The 19,365-nt window shown below is 51.3% G+C and overlaps 1 protein-coding gene across 2 annotated transcripts in view; it reads right to left on the bottom strand.

The window, feature by feature from the left end:
* Nucleotides 1-268: 268 nt before the first annotated feature.
* SLC6A2 (solute carrier family 6 member 2) overlaps nucleotides 269-19,365 on the bottom strand; it is a 39,911-nt gene continuing 20,814 nt past the window's right edge. For both annotated transcript variants that reach the window (XM_072967381.1, XM_072967380.1), the window contains exons 6-15: nucleotides 13,734-13,868; nucleotides 11,970-12,073; nucleotides 10,610-10,734; nucleotides 9,710-9,822; nucleotides 8,312-8,440; nucleotides 7,739-7,838; nucleotides 6,641-6,741; nucleotides 6,029-6,196; nucleotides 4,690-4,761; nucleotides 269-4,069 (exon numbers count right to left, since the gene is read on the bottom strand). In XM_072967381.1, the coding sequence (XP_072823482.1) occupies nucleotides 4,046-4,069; nucleotides 4,690-4,761; nucleotides 6,029-6,196; nucleotides 6,641-6,741; nucleotides 7,739-7,838; nucleotides 8,312-8,440; nucleotides 9,710-9,822; nucleotides 10,610-10,734; nucleotides 11,970-12,073; nucleotides 13,734-13,868 (1,071 nt within the window). In that variant the 3' untranslated portion in view covers nucleotides 269-4,045. The remainder of the gene's footprint in view (nucleotides 4,070-4,689; nucleotides 4,762-6,028; nucleotides 6,197-6,640; nucleotides 6,742-7,738; nucleotides 7,839-8,311; nucleotides 8,441-9,709; nucleotides 9,823-10,609; nucleotides 10,735-11,969; nucleotides 12,074-13,733; nucleotides 13,869-19,365) is intronic.

The raw sequence follows: 19,365 nt of genomic DNA, 5'->3' as shown, positions 1-19,365 counted from the left end.
GTGAAAAAAGCAGAACTAGTTAACCAACTTGGCATCCACTTTTTATTTAAATAAAAATATGTGTCAATCTTAGAGCTAGGATTACAGATGTAATTCCTTCCCCCAGTCTCTTGTTCCATAGGTTATGAAAAGGGTTCTTTGGGTGAAAGGTGGGCCACTATGACCAGAAGCTCTTCTTTACTAACTAGAGGCTGATCACAGAAGACCCACTGGACTTAGTTAATTGGTAGCATTTTACCTCATGGCAGAAAGAATTCCACTACCAGATACATGGCACAGGAAATATCCTTTATTATTCTGTACAATTAATTTTCCATGGAGAGAAGAGCTTTTAAAAGAAATGCACACCAGATATAGAAATCTGCATGACATTGGAACAGTCCATGACATGGGGCACCACTGAAAGGGTCTTTATTTACACAGAAGTGGAGAAACAGAGGGATGGGGTGGGCACGCCCCGAAGCAATGTCACGTTCACCAGGATTTTGGTGACTTCTACAACTGCAGCAATACTCATGCTGCATATTTGCAGAGAGGCGGATTCTGGGACTCACAAGGACATGACAAGTCTACCCTCAAAGTCCTCAAAACTAAAGGGTTGGATTTATTTTTTAAATATCGAGTGTTTCTGGCATCTGTTGAAGAAATATCGGAGAAAGAGGAACTACTGACTGTCCTGAAAAATCATAGGTCTGACATTTCTCTGCTCAGTAGTAGGTTTTGGGTCACTAGATCATTCTGGGAAGTCCTACAGTAAGCAGGGTGCTTCCTTCATTGTAAATTTAGCATGATAACACTGTTACAGAGACAGGAACTTTTTTTTTTACTGGATAGGACCTATGATTCTCTGATCCAACCCTTGGTTTTACAGAACGTGAACTCTGAAGCCCAGAGAGGTGGAGCCCCTCTCCCCAGGCCACCCAGCAAGATAGCTGCAGACCTAGGTCTGTGCAACTCTAAGTGCTGTGCTGTTTTCACCACACTACACTCCCTCTCTGTTCTTCTCCCTTCCATGGCTCTCAAAGGAAATAGACAAACAAAATGAAATGAGCTCAGTGGGCTTCTTACTAAGAAATGACATCTTTGGTAAGAATATCCGGTCTCACATTACCACAGCGGCAAAACAGACCATTCTGCACGAGACCAGTCTCCCACCTGGGCAAGAACCTTTCTGAGAATGAAGGCGGCTTTGGGGGCCTTTATTCAGCAGGATACTCAGCAGGAGTTGGCAATTCCCCTTCTCCTCTGTCTCATCCGCATCTGGAATGAAGACCAACTCACAGGTAGACGCTAAATAACTAGACCTTGAGTAGATATTAACGTGATGGTCTTAAACAGATATTTGTACACTTCATGGAAAATAATAATTCCTTAAAAATCTGGGAAAATATCAAAAGTGTCCTGTACAGTACACAGGAGCACCTTTATCCCGGGTAACCTCTAGCAAAAAAAAAGGTCCCAAATAAGAAGTCAAACATCACTTATGATAAAGCACATGTTCCCTCCTCATGAAGTGTGGGTGAAAGGTGAACCCAGAAGGTCTGCCAGCACCTCCTTGAGAATGTCCATGGCTGTCCTGGGTCCCTCCCAACCCCAGGGACCCTGGGCTTGGGATCAGGTTCCCCCCCACCCCCTCCAGGCTCAGGAGCCAACTTCCCCCACAAGGCAGCACCATTGGGTTGGTTGGCGTGGGGTCAGCTAGCACCACATCTCTGGTTCGCCTTTGGACGAGTGTCTGGAGGCAGAAAGGCCATGTGCAGATGGCAAAGAGGAAACGGCAGGCTCTCTCTGAAGGCTGCCCTGATACACAGGCTCTTCTGACTGTTTCACCTCATTTCTGCCAAGCAGATTCAGCTGTTCACATCCCACTGTTCCCTAGAGGAACTGATTTCACCAAAGGAGAGCAGCTAAGTAACTGCCTCTCTGCAACCAGCTAGAGGAGGATAAATGACACCCCCTCTTCCCTTCTTCTGACACACTCTTGCTAAGAAATACTCCTTGGCCACTTGACTGGATGGATTTTTGTTTATTCTGAATGACAGCTCTGGATGGGGTAAACCACACTGTGCTGGGAATTTCAAAGTGCTCTCAGCTGAGAGTCAGGGGATCTGCCTTGAGGATCCGACTGGATCCCTTCGTAGCTGCGGCACTGAGCAAGACTGACTGAAATGCTGGACCTTGGTTTTCTCACCTGGGAAATGGGGACCCAGAAGCCAGCCCTGTAGTAATCTCTAGGCGGATGGGAGGCAATGTAGATCAAAGTGCTTTGTGGAAAAAAAAATTACACCTAGGGAGGAATTACCCTTCATGGGAGGATTCAAAGTCACTGATGGGGCCAGATTCCATCAGTGATGGGTCACCCTGCTCTCATTCCCAGACCCCTACCTGATTGGCCCACTCTGTGGGATCCTCTCAGGCCCTACCTTTTTCAGGGTCCCAGTCACTTGCCACTTGGGCTATCTCAGATTTTGAACTGGATTTTTTATACGGAAAGATCCAAGGTCTCTTGTTTCTCCCACTTTTCTTTAAAGAATGACATAAGGACCCTAACCCAGTAGAACCTTGCCCCCAGCTGGCCCCCCCACAGCCATCTTCCACCGACTGCACCATCAGCAGGTGGGGCTCAGTGACACCCCACTTTTCCCAAAGCACCTTTTGATGTGTGCCTCCCTAGACTCCCAGTGGAAACAATGTGGCCTCTTTTTTTTTGCCCAAGATTCTACAACGGGGGTTCCCACAGTCAGAACAAGAACCCACAAGTCTAGATTTCCAACGAGGGTGTAAGAAACTCAAACCATAAATAGAAATTCCAAACAAATGCCACTGCCTTACCAAACTACAAATCTTTTCTCTGAATGAGCCGAAACTAACCAACAGCACCACCAGGGGGCGCCACTCATGAGTTTGTATCAGAAGTCAACGTAGAAATTCTCCACCTACCAACCGGCTCCAGCAACTCAGAAGAGTCTCCCCTCAACCTGAGTGACTGAGGTGCTACGTGCTTGGTTCCACGCTGCCCTCCACTGGTCCATGAAGAGAGACAAAGGGAGTTTTCAGGGCCCACTCTCCATCACTCCAGACGCCTGGTCTGTGCTGGGTGGGATTCCCAGGGACAGGCTTTGAAGGTATCCATGAACAATACAGAAACAGGCAGCCTGTTGGGCCGTCCTTGGACACCCGCCTGGCCCCATGAGGACAGCAGAGAATCCCATAGTGGAGACACCCAGCTGGCCTTGCTGGGTTCCTGGCCCAAGTTTCCCAGGAAGGTCTCAGGAGCCACAGACAGGTTTCTGGGCTCCATGTACCTGACACAGCGAGGCCCACGTACGGTCTCTACAGGCTTGTCTGGTTCTTCTGCAGAAGCTGCTCACTGTGTCACCGTCTGGACTCTACACACCAGAAGCCAGAAGAATGTTCCAGAACACACACAAATCAAACCCAGGTCCACCAGAGTGAAAACGAACTCTGAAGGTTGCTGCTCACGACCCCCCAAAGCTTCTATCCACAGACTTCATGGCAGCGATAAATACACCCAAGCTCCCTGACCAAGTTCCACACACCAGAGCACTGACTGGGGTGGACAAATCTATGGACCCCCCCGTCCCCAGCCTCAGCTGGGCTTTTTATTGTGTTTTGGTTTTACGGTGTCTGACCAAAAGCAACCTCCTCTGTCTGATTTGCCTGATGGAGGATTTCTTCTGAGGCCCAAAGTACCAGCACTCGTGGTGGGGAGTTCTGCTCGAGCCGTGGACCTCAGCTCAGGCCGGCTCCCATGGTGGGTGAGACTTCCTCCATACTCAAGAGGTTCCACAGAAGTCATTTTTCTGGTTCCCTCCTCTCCTCTTCTCTCATGAGGCTTACCAATCCAAGCTCACAGCCCTCAGGCCAGGTGAACAGAAGGTGAACGAAAACCAGGTCACTAAATCAGTGGTAACTCGGAAAAGAGGGAGGTGGGGTGGAAGAGGAACCCCGAGACAGTGCCCGGGGTGGTAGGAAGCCTTGGACCTGAACGCTGGCGCAGCAGGGCTCCTCCACGGGGTCAGGCTCAGATGGCCAGCCAGTGCTGCAGCTGCAGAGAAAGACGGTGAGGCCGTTAGGCCAGGCTCAGGGCAGGCAGGGACCGAGGGACAAGGGCCAGCTGAGAAGGGCAGTGGGAAGCACAGAGGGGCAGAAAACACAGCTGCTTCCTTCAAAGACCCGGAGAACATGCAGGCTGATTCCCTCATGGTTACCAGGATCCAAAAAAGGCAAAGGAGCCTTTGCCAAGTCACCCAGTAAGTCCGAAGCAGGGGGCTCACGGGGCCCCTTCCCGATCCCCCCCACCCCCGCATCTTTAAGGGGAAGGGAGCAGGATGCAGGTCAACATGTTACTGATATACCTGCTGTGCTTCCTTCCAAATAAAAAATCCTCAGCCTAATTTGGGGACATTCCAAGGTGACAACTCAAAGAGAGAGAACAGAGTTTAGGAAAGCTTGGGCATGTGGTATCCCAGGTCCAGGAAGCCAGAGGGGCAGGCGGAGGCTGGTGGAAGGCAGAAGACCGGCCCTCTACTCCGTCCCACCCAGCATCACACTCGCCGGGGCTACTGCCCTCAGCTGCTCTGGGGTTTCTGGCAGGTGGTGTGTGGTCCTGTCTTGGCCAGCACAGTGGGGAGCAGCCCCCACCAGAATGGTCCAGGCTGCACCTACCTGGAACTGCCTGACGTCCCTCTGGGCCACCAGGTGATGCTCGTTCTCTGGGGTGATGCCATAGGCCAGTCTCTGTGAGAGGATGAAGGGGAGGAGGCCTCAGCTTGGCCCAGAGGACAGCCCACGCCCTGGTTTGTGGAGCTGGTTGGCTCACTCTCAGACATTCATCCAGTGAATGTTCATTGAGCCAACTACCAGACTTCAGGATTTCATGGACAGGAAACACGTCACAAGGACCTAGAGGGGAGGGGGTGGACACAGCCCTGCCTGGGACCCTCTGCCCGAAGTTTCTGTATGGCTCACTCCTTACATCCCCTAGTGTCTTATCTGTCCCCTCATGAGAACGTGAGCTCCAGGGAGTCTGTCTAGTGTGGGAACACTTCCTGCCCTGCACAGATTCTCAGTTAATATCTGTGAAGTGAGTGGATAAAAGAACGAAGGAAGGAAATCTTTATATTTCAAGTAAGGACACTAGGAAAAGACTGTCACCGTTATTTATGAAAGAAAGGGCATAAACAACAAGGTCCTACTGTACCGCACAGGGAACTATATTCAATGTAGGTAATAACCTATAAAGAAAAAGAATGTGTATGTGTGTGTGTGTATATATACACACACATAGAACTGAATCACTATGCTGTACACCAGAAACGTACACAACATTGTAAACCGACTATCCTACAATTTAAATTAAAAAAAAGGAGAAAGGGCATTTAATAACCAAAGAATAGAGGAGACATAATTTCAGTTAAAAGGCTCTTTTTCCCAAATACTTCTCCTCTGCATATGTATCTGCAGGGCACACTGCTAAAAGAAGAAAACACATCTTGGAAATCTCTAGTTTAAGCTGATCAGGTGTCAGGTTCAGGAAAGAGGCAGGAGAAAGCCAAGATACAAGGTCACAGTGAGCTTGGATGGGGAGAGTGGGGACTTCCGGGGACATGTCAGACCTCAGGAGGTGGGGCAGGGGCGTGGGCACCCTGCATGCAGTCTGTCTAAGTCAGCCTGAGATGGCGGGCTGAGCTTCTTATATCCAGAAAGTCGGAAGAGAGGAGGGGCACACGCCGCACACGATGCACGTGATAGTAGGTACCACGTGTTGACCGTGTCCCACGTGCCGGGCACTGTGCTAAGCACCCCCTTTCACCTTTCGAGGTCCGTATTATTATCCCCAGATCACAAATGTGGAACCCGAGGCTGGGGGAAGAAACATGGCCGATGTGGTGGGTCTGATTCTGGAGTTGGTGTCCTTCTGTCTCTCTCTCCCACCCCCACGGGAATGACTCCGGATCCCCCGCCCACGCTGGCCCCCGCCCTCCCAGGGCCACCCAGAGCTCACCTCGCGAAGGGAGCCCCGCGTGCTGAGGAACTTGTAGACGATGTAGCCCGGCACCAGGACCATGGAGGAGCCCGCGATGCCCCACCCGACCCAGTTGGCCCAGAGCGGGAAGACGTAGTCATCGTAGGTGAGAGGCTTGAAGTTGATGATGCTCACGACCACCACGAACTTGAGGGGGAGATGGAGAGGAGTGATGAGGAGGGGGAGAGACAGGGAGAGATGGGGTGGGAGAGAGGGAGAGAAGCAGCAAGACACAGGAGAGAAGTGAGGGGCAGTGCGGGAGATGGACACGGGGAACGGAGACGGTAAGGAAGGAGGAGATAGAGAAGGAAAGGAGACAGAATTCAAGTCAGGAAGGATAGCAAAAAGGAGCCAAAGAAGCAGAAGCAATAAAAGGAGGAGACTGGAAAGGTGGCCTTGGAGTCGGGCTGAGTGGTGGCACACAAAGCCCCGGGAACCGGGCCCCAAGGAAGCCCCTTGGAATCAACAGGGCGGAGCATCCCGAGCACGTGTCTGCATGGCCAGGGCCCTGCATCCCAGAACCTCCTCCCTTAGAAGCAAATAATCCCCCCTCCCCCTCCCCCCAGGGTGCCCCCGCCAGGCACTACACACCAGGAGGAAGACAGGGCTGACGAACTTCCAGCAGAGTCTCCAATACAGGCCTGGCTTGAACCCCATCATCTGCTGGATGTCGTTGCTGAACCTGTCCACACCTGTGCACACACAGGGCAGTGTCACAGCCACCCCTGCAGAGCCCGGGGCCACCCCTGCTGCCTTCCCATGAGGGTCTGTCCCCAGAGGGCCAGCTGAGCAGTGGGGCAAGACAGGGACACCCTGGCACTTAGGACACCTGGGGATGGGCACTCGGCTGGTACTGAACAGGGGAGAGGACAGTATATCCTTGTAGGTGCCCCTCAATTCATTTTTCAGAGGACAAACCAGGGATCAGGGAGGGGAGGGGACCTGCCCCAGGTGACACAGCCAGGGTGGCCTGACTCCAAAGCCCAGATCTTTCCTCTTGGTCCCTGCTTCTTAAAACAATGATGACTGTGTAGTGTTTGCCCCGACTTTAACCTGGTAGAAGTACCTAGACTCATGTCGAAATCCCTTTCTGATGAGTAGAAAGGAGTGAGGGCAGGACTATGCTGTGACATGTAGGGGAGAAAAGGAACAGTTACAACACGTATCACACTTTGTACCATGTTCTCCCCACTCAGCGCTTTTGTACTGTGTTCTCCCTACTCAGTGCCGGAACAAGATTGGCGAAGAAAGCAGATGCCCAGTGACATTTGAATTTCAGATAGACAAGGAAAAAAATTTCAGCTTAAGAAAATTCCGTGCAAAATTTGGGACATACTTATACTAAAAAAAACTGTTCACTGTTTATTTGAAATTCAGGTTTAACTGGGTGTCTTGTATTCTATCTGCTGAATATGGCGACCTGACTCTACAGTGCACTGTGTGCCCTGGGGAGCAGCAGCTTCCTCTGAGTTCCTCTCCAAAAGCTGACACTGACGCCTCTGGGGCCCTTGCATCACGCAGAGATGAGCTGAGGGTTGGGAGACCTGCGCTCAGTTAGCAGCCTGCTCAATTCTGGGATCAGCCAGCGGCTGCCCTGGAAATGGAAAGTCACTCTGCATCTCCAGGTGAACAGGCTCCAGAAGCACAGGGGCCAGAGGCTTTTCCACCCGCTCAGGGCCCAGCATGTACCATAAAACCAGGAGACTCCGATGGCTTCCATGAGCACAGCAAACAGGATGGAGGTCCCCGCCGCAAACGTGTCCAGCAGGGTCAGCACGTATATCCCACCCTGGGGCGTGGACAGAGAGAGCCTGAGGCCATCACGGCTAGAAATGGCCACCGACTGTTACATCCATCAGAATTCACCTGTCCCCTGTCTCGCTCACTCAGAACCCTGTTTGAGAACTCAGATGATGGGGCTACAGAGCTACTGGGTTGCTGTTACATACTCTAACAAAGACCTTCTGGGGTCACTGGGTCTGATGTTGGTTGGGTACTTCAGCCAGTAAAAAGCAAGATGCATTTCAAAGGGAATATGCTGCCTCCCAAACCAATAGGCAGTTAAAAGTTTTGCTCTAACGGGAGAGAGGACAACGGGGTGTAACCCTAGGGTATCAGGCCACAGAGTTCAGGATGCCAGGTACCACCACAGTTCCCCTGACCTCACCCTGGCCCTGTCTCCAACTTCATGTCTGGGAATATCTGGCTGGATGGAAATGCACCCCACAAGCTCCAGGTGACCCAGACCCAGCCCCTCCTCACCTTGGTTATGCAAAACAGGGCCAGAAGGAAAGTTCCAAACGCAACACCAAATGTGAAGAGTTTCCGGTGTCGCTTCAGGACCTGGAAGTCGTCAGCCAGGCCCGTGATGACCGCCTCCATGCCCCCCATCTGCGGGGAAGCAGGCAGGGTGGGATGCCGGAGTGGGGGGCCCCCAGCAGCCCTGGATTCATGCACCCTGCCAGCTGCCTTGTTTCCCTAGAGAAACCGGCAGGTCCTGCCTCCTCCCCCTCCTTTCATCCACTTCCGCCCTGTTCTCAGCCAAGCTCAGAACTCAGAAACCGCGTGGGAGAGGGTGAATGGTTAAGTCCCGTCTCCTTCCACTCAGCAGGTACCTGACTCCTGTCCACTCTCTTTCAGCCTGAGTGGATGCTGAAGGGCAGATCGGACGGTGAAAGGTGTCAAATGCCAAGCCACCTGTTAGATATTTGCGTGCAACTAAGGCCTTCTGGAAAAACTACCAAAAAAGGGCTTCTAGTGGTGGGAACTTTAGGCAGCAGTTTCTGATAGGGTTTTTTTGGCCGCCTTTCTAAGTATCAAGCAAAGTGGTCACCTCAAACTCCAGACAGAGTCTCACAGGATCTCATATCCCACAGCTAGGGGCAATTTTATTCTCTCCAAGGTCACTACTAGAGTCTCATATGAGTAATAACCATGTGTTTATTTAAGTGACACCCCAAACCTGGATGACAGACAGGAAGCATCACTCCCCACCTTTTACCCTGGACAGAAATTGGGGATCAAAATCAGTATTTCCTCCTAGGAGCGCAGAAGCAGCCTCAGAGTCCTTCTCAGCACACTGCTCTTAGCAGGCCCACTAATGGCCAGGAAAAGCCAGTGAGAGGAAGCCGACTTGCCAGCCGTCCCTGAACACTTCTGGCAAACTTATCCACATTGTGTGCTAAAGGTGGACCTAGCTATGAAAAGGGGCCAGTACACCTAATCTTAGAAATGGGTAAAATAAAGGATCTAAAAAACGAATGCGACTCAGAGTGCTTTTTTGGTGGTTGATGATGAAACATCACGGGAAGAGTGGCTGGTTCTATCCGTGCTCTCTTGGGATGAGTTTCCCACCTACCATAGGAGAGCGCTGGGCTGGTTTACCTGAGGTCTCTCCTAATGTGGATTTCCATGATGCCAAGGGGGTTTCTACTGGCTCCTGGCTTTGGCATCAATCTTGCCTTTCTGAGTGAGTACTGATTTCCTTGTTGCATTTAAATAGGGCCTTATGGAAACAACTACTAATCAGGTGCTTGGGGGGATCTTCAGACTGAGTAGTGTGTGTGTGTGTGTGTGTGTGTGTGTGTGTGTGTATTTGGGGGAGGGAGGGTCAGGTCCAGTGGTGTCTGTCGGGGGTGGTATCTGAGCAAGATCACTCACTGAGCTGTCAATTCCCAGAGCCAGCAGCATGATGAAGAACACGACGGCCCAGAATGTGGATCCCGATAGGGTGGAAATGGCTTCCGGGTACAGGATGAAGACTAGGCCAGCTCCTATAAGAAACATCAAGGACCTCACCAGTGGCTGAGCTGCAGATGAGAGGGGAGCGTTTTGAGATCCAATACGCCCCAGCCCCGCCCCATGATATCTGAGCAGTCACGTGTGGACTGGGCAAACCACGCTCCGAAGACGACTGATGGAGCCAGCTCCAGCCTGAGTTCACCGATGCACCCAGGAGGTTGACCTCAAACAGCCAAGCCAGAGAGCAGTGCCTCACCTGGACAGCTACAGACTACGTGCTTCAAACCCCACCACCCGCGCACTGTGAGGGATCCTCCTACTCTCCAAAATGTGTGACCTTCAGAGTCCATGAGAGGCAGCCCCTCCCCAAGTCTCAGCCTCTTTGTGGCCATAGGAATATGAGAAGCAGCGGGGGGAGGACGCAGGCTCTAGAGGCAAACTGGTTGGATGTTGGCACCACTGCTCACTAGCTGGGTGACCCCAAACAGCTTCTATAGCCTGGGTCTCAGCTTTCTCATCTTTAAAGTGGGTCTATTAACACCTGCCTAGCAGCACTGCAAGAACTAAACGAAGATATGTCAAGTGCTAAGCACAGGGGCTGGTACAGAGTGGGTGCTCCAAAATCTGTCTTGCCTGGCCTCAGGAGAAGCTTCTGCCCAGAATTCCTACTGATGGCCTCAAAGTCCAACAAATGAGCAGTCCAGAAAGCTCTATGTCCAGCCCTCTCAGTCCTGCAGCCACGAGAGAACTGCACAGCCAAGAAGGAGGTGGGTTTCTCAGCCCCCTCCTCTTCTGTGGGGCAGAAGTCCACCCACCCACCTTCAGTGGCAACATCCTCAATGTTGACTTTGTGCTCATGGGCCATGTAACCAAGGATGGAGAAGATGGCGAACCCAGAGATGAAGCTGGTGACACAGTTGATGGTGCTGGTGAGCAGGGCGTCCCTGGGGGAAAGAAGCACACTGTTAGTTCAAGTTGCTTGATTCTCCCCAGCCCTGCTCGTTGACCGCTGGACCGTCTATGGAATCCATGGCTTCAAATGCCATTCCCCTTGTCAGTTTCCCTGCTGCCACATGGGCCCCCAGTGCCCCACCAACACTGGGTCAGAACCTGTAGGTGCAGGAAACAGGTCAACAGTTTCTGGATGAAACACCTTGATACCGGAGCCTGACAGCAAACTCTTGCTGGGAAGCTGAGTCACCAGCCTCCTTCAACAAACTTTTCATGGCTCTCCAGTGCCTCTCAGCTTCTCTCCCAGGCATTCAGGGGCTTTGCTAAGATGACCCAACCTTCTTTCCAGGCTCCTTTTCCATGACTCCCCAACATGCACTCTCCGAACAAACCAGTCAACTTGCTGGTTCATGAACATACCACCTCCTCTGGCTTTGCTCATACTGTTGGTCCACTCCAAGCACGTCATTCCCTTGCTCAACGCCTGCCTCTCCCAAACCTAATTATCCTCCAAGGCTCACCTCAAATGCACCTCCGTGCTCTCGCTGATTGCCCCATTTCCTTGGCCTCTCTATAGCCTGCCCCACTAGTATGCACGCATCCTACTCTGCCTTGTACCAGGGAGGCTGTGATTCTGTCTCAAGCTTTTGATAAAGAGGGATGGAAGAAGGCCAAATCGGTGCCCATGTCTGAGGCCCTTACAGCACCGGGCCTGCAGGGGGCAGCATTAAATGCTGACTGAACCAATTGATCTAGAGCATGGTCTTCTGACTCCACTGCCCTAAGCGGACTTCTCATTATGCCTTGTGGTCTTAAACTCTGACCCTGCCAGGCCCTCACCCCTCATGTAACCAACCTGGATATTCCACCCGGGCATCAGGTGGACAGACAGACAGGCAGTGCTGGATGCTCAGAAAGTCACACAGTGGTCCTCTGTCCCAGCTACCCAGCACCATGATTTCCCAGTGTTAGTGGCCTTAACTTTCCCAGCTTCTCACCTTACATCTGTTTCAGAGGTGTCCTGAACTGAAAGATGTCCATCAGGACCCCTAGAGGCCACGTCAGCTTTCACAGAACATCCGGGATGGTCTGTACTCTGCCTCGCTTCACAGGGGATGGAACCCAAGAAGAAAATTTGACTTGTCTCAGATCAGAGCCCTTTCTTCCATCCCTGCAAGGGTTCATCCCTAGGGTTTAGAGCTTTCCAGGGCCCCAGTAAGGATCTTACCTGTAGCAGTTGTTGTCAAATTTGTTGTAACTAGCAAATGCAATCAAGACTCCAAATCCAGCCCCCAAGGAAAAAAATATCTGAGTTGCAGCATCAATCCATACCTGAAATGGGCATACAAAGGCCATCACCCTCTGCTTCCACAGAATTGGACTACCTCACTGCTCCAGAAGGGCTGGGAAGCCCCGAGGATACTCTGAGACCTGAGGGAACGAGGTCTGAACCAGAGATGGGCAGTCATGCCCCTCCTGCTCCCCAGCAGCCTGTACAGAATCACTGGGGAGAGGGTGGGGTGTCTCCAGCATCTCCCAGCCTTGGGTGGCCATGAGCGAGCTCATCCCGGAGGAATGCACTGACTCAATTTGATGTCCTTATTTTCAAAGAAATAGACTACAAGTTCTAGGCTAGAATGTGGAAGGGGCAAGGGCAAAGGGTTATGACTGTAATCTCTGGGGTTATGGAGACAACATCTTTGGAAACGGGTAATGATTCCAGTAGCTTCTGCCAACCCGTAGACAACAGTGACTCCTTGGTGGGCAATGGGGTTTGTTTATTTCATCTTTTGAGTGATGAAAATTGTATGGCTGGAAGCCCAGAGATCTGAGCCCCTCTCCAGCCTCTCAGCCTCATGGTCTAGCCCTGGTAAATTTCCCTGTCTGTATCTCAGTTTCCTCATCTGTACAGTGGGGATCCTTGTACCGAGCTCACCTGGACTAAGCTGCAATTCAGACTTGCGAGATTTCTGTCATCTCCCCACTCATGTTATTCTAGACTGCTGCTGCTTTGTAAGCAGAGGGTATAATGAGAGATGCAATCCGATGGAGGAAGACAGATTTGCTCTTTGGGACGGCACTCAGGCTCCATTCGTACTGTCTGGAAAGACTTAGGATGTTTAAACAGCGCAGAACAGACAGAACTCTGATTTGTTTCATAGTTTACAAGGCTGACTCGTGCCTCGTGCTCTGTTCTTTCTGACCTTACTAAGGAAATGGGTTTTTCTCCTGGTTCTCAGGCTATAACACTGTGGTGTGTTGGGACTATGGGGGGTGCATACTAGGAAGTACCCCTCCTAGTCCTATTTGACCCTGCCTTCCAGGATTTTTGTAGGTTCAAACAGAGGAGGATGCCTTTAGGGATCGTGAGGGGAAGTGTTGAAGTGCTGTCCCTGAGGTGGCCATGGGGGAGGAGGGCGGGAATAATCTCAGCTGTGATTTGAAGATTCTCAAGGCTCTAGGACCTCTGAGATTGTCTCTGCTTCCAGCCTCACTCCACTTCTTTGGACTCCACTCCAAATTCACCCCCTCTTCATTGTAAACTGTGTCTCTGGGTGGGACAGTGAGCTGGAGGAGGCTGCGCAGGGAGAGAGTCAGCAGGGTCTGGCTCTCCCTGTGGTTGATGCTGCTCCTCATGCCGACATCACAGACGGTAGCAGAGGCCAGGATTGGGGACTAGAAATAGGGCTGCAGTAGCTGGGGAGGGGGTAGGTTAGGGGGCCCACGGCACAGGGCAGGGGTAAGAACCCAGGACAGGGTATTGCTCTCCTTGACAAGAGGGGTCTGCAACACTCAGTGGAAGCACAGATTCCAGACCATCAGAGCTCATGGAGACTGTCAGGTGCAAATCAAATCGGCAATGGTCAGATAGAGAAGCTGCAGCCCAGTGAGGAAAGGATCTGTCCCAGGCTACGCAGAGCTGGGACCAGATTTTCTATCACCACCTGCACTGAGAGCCCTCCCCAACCCTGGCCCGAGGGTGGGTACTGACCGTGGCCTCTTTTAGACGGTAGAAGTCGATGTGCAGATAGGCGTTGATGCCGTTGGAGGCGCCGGGCAGCGTGACGCCGTGGACCAGGAGCACAAACAGCACGAGGTAAGGCAGCGTGGCGGTGATCCACACCACCTAGCAGGGGACACACTCGTGGTGAGAGCCTCGCTCTGCTGCTGGTGGGGAGCTGGCAGGGCAGGGATGGGGTGGGGGTGCGGTGCTTTCTCCCAGGGAGCCAGTCACACCCTCCCCACACCTTCTTTTACACAGTGCATATGCTAAAAGCTCCATCTCTGGGCCAGACATGGGGCATCCCAGGACAGAGTGAGCAGACAAAGGCCACACTCTAGAGCAGTTCGGAACCAGGTGGAAGTCAGTGCACTGAGGGTGGCACTGCCGTGGAAGCAAAGGGCAGCAAGGACGAAGACTAGGTTCTCATAGCACCCAATGCCTCCTCCTCTACAAACGTCCTGTACAGACTCCTTCACGTTGGCCCAAGCAGAACTAAGCACACCCACCTTGAGGCCCTCCTCCCTCCCTCCCTCCTCTCTCTCCCTCTCATTTACCTTCATTCAAGTATCTCCTCCTAAGCTCACTGCCCAAGGAGGGATGTGGCTGAGCAGAAAAGAGAATCTCAGAATCTCTGTCCGCTCTTTATTTGGGAATGGATTTAGGACAAAGACAGACTGTCTTGTTCAGAAACCCATAAGGGGAGAGATTATCCCCAGACTGAAAAGAGACAGCAACCCACCTTGCCCAAGATGAAGAAACAGAAAAGAAAAGTCGGGGGAGGGAAAGACTGTGTGGGCTTCCTCACTGTTCCTTCTTACCCCAAACTCTACATTAGACTACTCTGGGGGAAGTCCCAGATTAAAATGTCATGGTTCAGGTCCCATTCTTGGAGTTTTTGATTTAATTAGTCTAGGGTGAGCCCGCACTCCATGGTTTAAGAGCTCCCCCTGGGTGATGTAATGTGTAGTCAAGTTAAAAATCACTGCTCTAGGCAGATGCAGCCTCGGGCAGCTTTGCAGAAAGAAGACTGTGCCCCTAGCAAAAAAAAAAAAAAAAAAAAACCCACTCAGGGCCAGGGTAGCCAGACCCAAGTAAGTCTCAGCTGAAATACAGAAAGACAAATGTCAAAGACTAGACGGTCCCTCCTCCCCAAGCCCTGGCACTGGGTATCTCCTAGAACCTTCACATATCCTTAGAGAGAAAATGGAAGCCCTGAAACATGACTGAGGGTAAAGTTCTTTGCTAGCCTAGAAAGATATGGCCTCAACACAAAAACAGATGTAGCATATAAAGTCATGTTTTCCATATCTACACTGAAGGACTGTGGTTTATCCTCCCTGTCTGTCTTTCCCACTAGACCAGGAACTCCTTAGACGCAAAATCTCCATATTTTTCAAACTTATATCCCCAGCCCAGGGCACACATGGGTGCTTAAAATATGTTTGTTAGATGGATGGATGAATGACAGGATAGTTGTACAGATGAATGATTAAACTGATGGGTAGATGGATGAATGGATGGATGGATGGATGGATGGATGATTGGATGTATAACTGGGTAGATGATTAAATGGATAGATGGATGGTTAGCTGAGTCAGTGGTTGAGTGGATGGATGGATAGATGGATCGGTGAATCCGTGATAAATCAGAGGGTTAATGGAGGACTAAATAAATAATGAATGAAAGAATAAGTAAGTGAATGAATGAGCAAATGAGTTCAAGAATAATTCAGTGCATCAATGTTGGTCATGCCTTCCGAGGGAATCAGAAGAGGAATCAAGCTCTTCTGTTTTGTTATCCAGCTTGAACGCCATTGCTCCCTTATTCTACGGGGGTGGGGGGGGGTCTTTGTGGGTATAGGCTTTAGGCTTCTGTTTTCTTTCAGGGGCACAGGAAGAGGGAGGACAAATTGCCAAAAACAAAAAAAGATGGAAACATGCCTTAGAAAGTGAAGCCACTGCATCTGGATGGCCTCATAATCCTGGACTGATTCTCCCAAACTGAGACAAATGAGTCCGGCTTCTTGGTGACAGGCACAAGGAAGAGCCCTCACTATCCTTGTGTTGGTTCCTAAGTGCTGTGCCCCCTACGACTCACGTCAGCAGATGCAGGCCCACTGCCCAGCCCAGCAGGCCTGGTGAGACCACACTCCACTCATCAAAAAACAGCATCCTCAGGTCTGACTCTACGGAATCTGCCACGGGGTCCAGAGGCAGCCCTCACTTGCCACGTCTGAGGCTCCAACGTGGAGCCCATTTCCCCAGGGAACACATCAGGACATGACTGAGCTGTCTCTGCAGTCAAGCATCAGGAAAGGGGATTCTGTTTTGTCCGTGCACACGTGTTCAAAGCTAAACCATCTGAGTCCTGCTGAAATTTCTCAGAACTCATGGCAGAAGGGAGTTCAGCTGCCTAAAATCTTCTGCAGAAAGGGAGGCTCCTGGATCCTTGGCCAACAGCTTGCTTCTGCTAACATGTACCCAGTATGCATACTGGGCAAAGAGAAGGGACACATGGGCACTGTCATCTCCACCCCAGGCTGCTCTGCTCTCAAAATTTCAACTTGCAGTGCAGCTCTGGCCATAAGAAGCCAAACTTGGTCTGTCTCTGAGCATCAGATGAAGAGAGCAATGAGCAGCCCAACGTTTGGGCAAGTGTCCTCAGTCCCTAGGGGAGGCTTCTGCTTCCCATCACCTCAAATTCGACTTCTTATCCACCTTGTGTTTCTATGGATAAGGGTTAGAATGTGTGTGTTTCTAGAGCCAAACTCAAACCAATGGCTGATAGTCACAATGAGGAAGATCTTGGCTCCAAAAAGGGAAAACTTTCTCATCAAACAGAGCTCTAAAGAGAGAATGAGCTTCCCAGAGAGGTGGTGAGGTCTCAGTCACTGGAGGTGTACAAATCTTGCTAGGAATCCAGGCATTAGGCAATTGCCAAGATCAAAGTGAGGCCCATGGCCCAGCAGCAGCAGCAGCATCACCTAAGAGCCTGTCAGAAATGCAAATTCTCACCCCACCTCCAAGGAATCAGATTCTCAAGGAAGGATCCAGGAATCTGAGTTTTAACAAGTCCTCCATGTGATTCTTATGTGCATTAAAGGTTGAGAAGCACTGCTCGGGGTCACCTCTAAGGTTCACTCTAACATAGAGATCATAAATGCCCACACTTCATCACTACAAAGCTGTGTTCATTTAGCTTCTAATGATTTAAAATTTGTGATCCTCTGAATTGGGTTTTAGGGACATTTGCTCAAATAATGAAGACGTACGTACTAAGATGTACGGGGGTGAGGGATATGCACTGAAGTTAGTTAAGAAAACACTGAGCTGTAAATATTTTAGTAAATTCATTGCTCCCATGCAAATGATGCTGTACACTGTACCTGGGCTTGGCTGGGTCACTAAAGCAAGCCAGGACCAGCCTGTATCGACACAGTGGGAAGACGTGGCTAGAATTATGACTTGAACACAAAAGTAACCAAATGACCTTTCTATTGAAATATCTAGAACTCAAGTTTTCTTTGAATAGGTCTGTCTTTCTCTCTCCCCAACCCCAACACCACTGCCAGAATTCGAGAAGTACTCTGTCTTTTCCCATCCCCCAAACAGCCTGGCAGTGAAGTGGGCAGAGTGGTGGCCGACCCTGGCCAGTTCTGTTGTCTGGGTTTCTCTTCAGGCATAGGGGAGTCCAAGGTTTCTGAAAGTTTAGTCCAATATGTAGACAGAGCAGGTGGAAGCCTGGGCCTCACCATCCTCCCAGCCCCTCAGGAAGTCAGCAGAGTTCGGAAACCACTGAGGTAGGGACAGAGCCCTGGAAGTGGAGCTGATGCAGGGGACAAAGACAGATGAGGACCATTTATTGAGCAATTTCCATCTGCTAGCTCTGCACTGAGGACCTCTTACTCCCTCCTCCCAACTGCCGGGAAGGCTGTCATGATCTTTAACTGCCCTCCCTCTGCTGGTGAGGACGCTGAAGTTTAGGGAGCGTCATTAATCCTGAGGTCACCCAGCAGGGAATGATAGATCCTGGACTCCATCCACGTGGGCTGACCACAAAGCCATGTTCCTAATCACTTACATTAGTATATACTTGAGACCCAGGTTCCAGTCCGAACCTTGCCAAGACGGCTGTGAAACCCGGCCCCTCTCCTGGCCTCAGCTTCCCCATCTGTACAAGCAGGCTGGAGTAGAGGGCCTTGGAGTGCCTTCCAATTCACATTTAGGTGCTCAGTTATGGGCCCGTAGTTGCTAAGCGCCAGCTCAGCCAAGGACTCACGAGACAGAGGAGGCAGGCAGGACTGCAGGCTGGCGAGCGGCCCTGGGTGCACGCTTGCCCAGCTTCCCGGGAGCTGACTGACTCCTGACTGACTCAGACCTCCGCCCTCTCCCCTGAGGTGGTCAGCGGGCCAGGTCCCAGAATGTGTGGTCTGCCGTAACCCCTTTCCCTGATTCAGACTCCACCCCACCCCCACACCCCCAGCTGCCAGCTGTGGAGTCACTCATCCTCCAAGCACAGAGCCTTCACTTGCCAAGACAGGAAGTGTGAATATTTGCAATTCATTTCAGGCCGGCTTTGTGGCTGTGGAAGTCTGCTAAGAAAAGCTCTGTGTCCCGTTCCAGATGGAGTCTGGGGAGAAATAAGCAACATTCTCGGTTTTCTCATGAGCCAGTGCATAAAAACAATTAAAGACAGGGCACAGCCATGTCCTGAGTGGAGCTCCCTATTCTAGAAAGCCCTGCCCCATGGGCAACAGGGCCCCTCGCCTGCTCAGCTGCCAGAACACTGGAGGACTTAGGCAAAATGTGGGCAGGACTTCAGTGGTTGGCGTGTTTCTATCTCAGGGAGCAACACTCCTATCCTGCCCCTTATTACATTCTTCGGCGGTGGGGGAGGGGATGAGTCCTCCTCCCCGGAAGGTGCCTTTGCTCAAAGAAATGGAGCATGCGCAGCTCCACTCCTTCTCTTCAGCATCAGTCTCTGCAGACAACTCAAGTGCTGCTCCGCCAAGTGCTATACTGGGTGGCGCAGGCTGCACCCCTTTTGGCAATGGCTATGGGAAACTTAATTTTGGGATGCAATATTAGAAGCCTGTGGCGGCCCCACACCCCGGCCAGGAGCAGTCGTAAAACACATTCACCTTCTTCAGTTCTGCTGCCTGCAGAGGCCAGGAGAGCCCTGCTCCGGATACCCAGGAGAGGCGCGGAGAGGCTGGACAAGGCTGGCCTGGGGCTTCTGCACCTCTGTGGCTTTGCATCTTTCCACTGAAAACCCCTTCCCTCTGCCCCATCACTACCTGCCCCTGTCCTTAGAAACCCAGCCCGAATGCTGCCTCCACCACGGTCTCTGCTGACGCTCTCAGTCTGAAGCGCTTGCTTCTTCCACTAATGCAGCATCTCATGCTTTTTTTGGCCATGACAACTCATGGTAAGGAAAAACTGATATACTGAGACATATGGATCGCTGCAAATGAAACAGAAATTCCACAAGGCAGCTCTTCCTTTGCTCTATGCAGTGTAATCCGTTACTATTTAGACTATTTCATTTAAAAAAAATTGTGGCTGCCCCCTAAGTTGATTTAATGGCAATTGGAAAATCCAGTTTGTATCTCAAAGTGCAA

This window comes from Vicugna pacos, chromosome 9, assembly GCF_048564905.1.
Source record: "Vicugna pacos chromosome 9, VicPac4, whole genome shotgun sequence".
NCBI lineage: Eukaryota > Metazoa > Chordata > Mammalia > Artiodactyla > Camelidae > Vicugna > Vicugna pacos.
Note: the sequence above shows the minus strand (reverse complement) of the source record. Positions and strands in the feature narration are given on the sequence as shown.